This window comes from Phoxinus phoxinus (genome assembly GCF_949152265.1).
Source record: "Phoxinus phoxinus genome assembly, chromosome: 9".
NCBI classification, from domain to species: domain Eukaryota; kingdom Metazoa; phylum Chordata; class Actinopteri; order Cypriniformes; family Leuciscidae; genus Phoxinus; species Phoxinus phoxinus.
In genome coordinates this window covers 20537621-20542442 of record NC_136884.1, presented here as the reverse complement: position 1 = coordinate 20542442, position 4822 = coordinate 20537621, and the positions used below count along the sequence as shown (strand labels likewise).

The following is a 4822-nucleotide window of genomic DNA, read 5'->3' as shown; positions in this document are numbered from 1 at the left end:
ATGTTTTGTCTTTTTCCTTCACAGACTCCTCCTTCGGGGGCATTATTGCAAGCTCCATCTGCAGTTCGACTGCATCGTTTGTGGTCGGAGACCTTGCCATCAGAAGACCACAGGTGGATTGCCAGCAGGCTTTTTAAAATGGGGCCCAAGGGAAAACCAGAGCTTCGAGACAACCTACAGCTCTGGTATTACCCACCTCAGCCAGCACTTATATACAATCAGGCTCCAGCTCCAGACAGATTTTTTTGTCATGCTCTGTTGCTGTGGATGCCGTACAAGCTGTGGAGGGTCAAGGTTCTCTGTCCCAATTCGGCCTGCGGACAGCATCAGCTGACAGGAGGTGGTCTGCACAAAAGGGCACGGCAGGTTCTGGACATCGACAGGATGTACAACATGGTCACAGAAACCCTCATCTGTACCAAGTGCAAAGCTTCGCATGTGTCCTGGAGTCAGACTGTCCTGCAACAGCTGGATCTGGGCCATCGCTCTGAGTTTCGGGTCATCCTCACGCGGAAGTAAGTACACTTTCAATCCACATCCAGTTGATTAGCCCATCATCACAAATATTTGCAAATACTTTACAAATCAAATTTGTAAAATATATAAATCTTTTCCTAAGGTATGCCTGTGATATGAGGGTCATTCGGCTCTTGCGCGAACGTGGCCTAGGAAACAGTCCCACGCGGGTCATAAAACAGCTGCGTGAGAACCACAGTGAAGAGTGGCTCCAGCGCCTGGCCCGGTACACCACCCAATGTGTGAACTTCCTCAAAGGACCCGGGGTGTTGCCAGTAAAAGTCCAGGAACCCCCAGAGCCTACAGTGGTGCCAAGCTGCAAGTGGCTGCTCACCGTTTACAGCCAAGACATCCTGACCAGGCTGGATGAAATCCATGCAAGGATAACATCCACCTATGGCTCTGTCTTGAAGATGGATTCCACTAAAAAGGTTAGTGGTGGATTTTTGTTAATTTATTCTGTATTATATCACAACATGGCACTCTATCTGTATTATACATGGTGTGTTGTTTAATTACATTTACAGCATGCTTCATATCATGTCTATTACAGATCACCAAGAAGCTGGCTGGGACGGCGAGGGGAACAGGGCTCTGGCTTACCTCAGTTGGCAACGAGTTTGGTCAGGTGCTCATAAGTGTGCTGACAGCCCAGGAAGGAGCAGGACTGGACATGATGGTAGACGGTCTGGTGAAACGGTACCAGAAGGCTGGTGTGGATCCACCTGCTGTGTTGTATGTGGATTGTGGCTGCTGCACTGATGTGGGCGAGACAAAGCTCAAAACCCGATTCAAAGGTTGGCCAGATCTCGTGGTTCGCTTGGACATCTGGCATTTTATGCGCAGGATTGCCTTGGGGTGTACAACTGATGCCCATCAGCTGTATCCCATCTTCATGTCACGGCTGTCAGCGTGCATTTTTGAGTGGGATACAGCTGATCTTTCTATGCTTCGCAAAGCAAAGAGAGAGCTGTTGATGTCCCAGGGTTGGCCTGCGCTGACAGATGAAGATGTCAGCAAGCATCTTACCAGGCAGGAGCTGGCTCTCCATTGCCGGAGGAGGACCCATGGAGAGGAGACTACCATCCTTCTCCTTGAGCGGCTGTTTACAGAGCTCCTGAGCAGCAAGGGCAATGACTCCCTGGGTGTTCCTCTCTTGGACAGAGAAAGGATGGAGCACATCTGGAGTGTCCAGAAGAAGCACGTTAAATGCATTCAAGACTCCCCTGGTGTTGTGCTTTATACAGAGACGGGGAGCTTAACCAAGGGAGGCGTGCTTCTGAAGACCTATAGATGTGCCAGGGGCTCCACTTCTCTCGAGTCCTTTCATTTACACTTGAACCGTTTCATCCCAGGTATGTCTTTGTCACACACTGTGCATGTGTAAAGAATGAGCATTAAGTGTCTTTGTGTGTTTCTTTAACACCCCCTAAACACTGTTGTGTCTATTTACAGGGACCAGTGCGAACAGTCTGAATTTTCAGATTTATCTGCTGGAGGGTCTACACCGGTGGAACCAGGACCGGGAGGCTGCTTCCCTGTCATTGGAGTCATCAGCTTTGCGCAGCTACACAGGAGAACTTGTGCACTGTGTGAACAGCAATTATGAAAAGCTGTTTGGCAGGAAAGTGGTCCCCACGTTTTGTCCCCCTGCATGTTACACCGGTGAGAGAATTTGTTATTGTTAATAAACTTGCCATTTCTGTGTAATTTCAGTTCATATATTAGATGTAACCCAATGTAGTCTACTGTATCATATTTTATATGCACATTTCTAAAGGCCTCTAAATGATCAATATTATCAAAACTTTTCTGGAAACATGCCCTCTATCGTCTGATTGATAGTCCATATTTTTAGAAAGTAAAAGACCTTTTATTATAATTGTACAAACTTCCACCTTGAGCTTGTGATTCACATGTCTTTCTGCTGTCAAATCTTTATTGATTTTTAGAAAGTAATTGTAAGAATAACTTTTATATTGTTGAACACTTACTGGATTGAAGTAACCTAGGTTTACTTGATTAAAAAAAAACGTGTGACATTTAAATATGATCATCAGGCTTTTGTCAAACATGTTACAAAATTGTATTTCATTTCTGTTTGTTTATTGCGTTTATTTTTAGGTGAGCTCATTGGAGTGCAGTATCTGTTCAAGCAGACTGGTCAGGCACTGCAGGACATGAATCCAGACTCTGAGCAGACAGCAGAGCTCATTGAGGACCTCAGTGTGGAGGAGCGAGATGAAGATGAGGGCTTCTGTGACATCAGCGAGGATCACACCATTGCAGATCCGGAGGCTGTTCTGTCACCACCCTCCTCCACACTGACACTGGGTTCTTCCAACCTGGTCACCAGCAGTGCCACATCCTCTTCACTGGTCCCTGACCCCACACATGACCTCACACAGTCTCCATCACCTGGACCCTCAGGGACTGCTGTCACACATGTTCCCTCTGAAACATCTGTTTCAACTCTCCCCTCAGAGCCAGAGGATGCTGGTCGGGATGATGATGATGATGATGATGATGATGGACACACGGTAAATACCACTTATTTTGTGTGTCTTTCAAATCAAGTAGAATAGTTCAAACAGTGATGAATTAACATCCAGTGCTTTAACTACAGACATTCCACATATTTTAAATGTAAAACTACAGTCTTAAGTCATTAGTAAGCTGCAAATACGGTTCAAGTCAGCTTTATTTCTATAGTGCTTTGTACGATACAGATTGTGTCAAAGCAGTTTTATGGTGATAAACAGAATCAATTATGGAATTATGCATTAAACAGATATAAAATAAATAGTAATAATTTGATTGTGTGTTTGTGTTCTTTAATAGGCTGTTGACAACCAAAATGTCCCGGGTTATCAACATGTGGACCAGCTGGCAGAATATCTGGTGGAGCTCCGGGCCCACACAGCCCTCAGCCTGACCAACCAGGAAGCCAACACCATAGTTGCTCTTTGGCAGAACCTGGATGACCGGGACAAGGAACGGGTAGTGTATGTTTCTCGACCCCAGAATAGACTGTTGAGTGGACGCTTCAGAGTACCAAAGAAGCCCACTCACCCTGGAGTAGAGCGCACCACCAGATGTGTGCTGGGTGCAGGCAGTGCACCTGCTCAGTGGCCTGACTGTTGCCGTCTGGTGGAGAACATGTTCATCAGGCTTTGCACTATCCACCCAAGCCCAAAAAGAAAAGGCAAAGGAACCCTATCAAGATGGTCTCTGATCCTGCAAGAGTACCACAGGATAAGGCAGCTTGTACTGGGCAACAGCTTGGTGATGGGAGGAACATCAATGCAGCTGGTGGAGGTTAACCAGAACACCCTGATTCAGTGGTACAACAACAGACAGAAAAAGCAGGAGCTGTCTGTGCTGCTTCAGGGCATTCAGTTGCCTCAGCCCCTCCCTGAAGCTCACGAGCCTCTCCAGGTTGCCAAACGTCTACGGACTGAGCCAGAACAACCAGGGGAGCAGCACCGGTACAAGCTACCAGAGAGCACAGCTGGTCAGGGAAAGCAGAGGCAGACTTCTGTTCGGCAACCCCCTCTCAGACCCAAGGAACCAGCGCAGAGTCAGATGTTGGCTACACCTTCAGCACCTAGAGCATCACTGGAGATGGTACCGACTCCAAGTATAGTTATACAGGCAGCACCAGGTTTCCAGGGTGTGCCAATGTTTCAGGCTGCGCCAATATTCCAGGGAGTGCAAATGGTCCATGGAATCCCGATGGTACAAGGAGTCCAGATGGTCCAAGGAATGCCAATGATGCAGCCACTGTTACAGCCTACAGTGGTGCAGGGCACCAGCTCACAGCCTGCTGCACCATCTGCCAATACAGGAGCCATGCCCAAGAGACCCTACAGGAGAACTGTAGAGGCCAACACTTGTAAAAAATGCGGGCTTTTTAAAACAAGTGCAACAGGACATAGCCAGTACAGGGGCAGGGTGTACTGTCCACAGACTGAGACTGTTACTAAAGAAGTGTGGTTAGAGGAAATGCGGAGAACCATTTCCAAATAATGTATATATTTGTATGTACAGTATATAACATTGTATATAGTGTGAACAGTTGTAATACCTGTGTTAAATGGTATTAAGCATTTAAAAAAATGTTTTATACACTTTAAATTTGTATTACCTTTCATTTAACTTATTTATTTTTAAAACATGTTATTTAACATTTTATTTAATATTCATTACTGTTCTGTTGGCATAATTGTAAAATAAAAAACAAATTGGTAAGGGACTTTTTTTTTTTTTACTTTTACTTTCAAATAACATTTCATCAGTATACTGC

General features: G+C 45.8%; 1 protein-coding gene across 1 annotated transcript; it reads left to right on the top strand.

The window, feature by feature from the left end:
• The first annotated feature begins 264 nt into the window (after positions 1-264).
• LOC307003929 (uncharacterized protein) lies at positions 265-4618 on the top strand. Its single transcript, XM_079622816.1, has 6 exons — positions 265-515; positions 620-947; positions 1070-1871; positions 1972-2181; positions 2641-3056; positions 3358-4618. The coding sequence occupies exons 1-6, from the start codon at positions 268-270 to the stop codon at positions 4543-4545; spliced, it is 3192 nt and encodes a 1063-aa protein (XP_079478942.1). The 5' UTR covers positions 265-267; the 3' UTR covers positions 4546-4618.
• The last annotated feature ends 204 nt before the right edge of the window (positions 4619-4822 follow it).

Coding starts and splice junctions, on each gene's coding strand:
- LOC307003929 (XM_079622816.1), top strand. CDS start 268: ATGCCGTACAAGCTGTGGAGGGTCAAGGTTCTCTGTCCCAATTCGGCC. Junction 516..619: donor CGGGTCATCCTCACGCGGAA/GTAAGTACACTT, acceptor TCTTTTCCTAAG/GTATGCCTGTGATATGAGGG. Junction 2,182..2,640: donor TCCCCCTGCATGTTACACCG/GTGAGAGAATTT, acceptor GTTTATTTTTAG/GTGAGCTCATTGGAGTGCAG.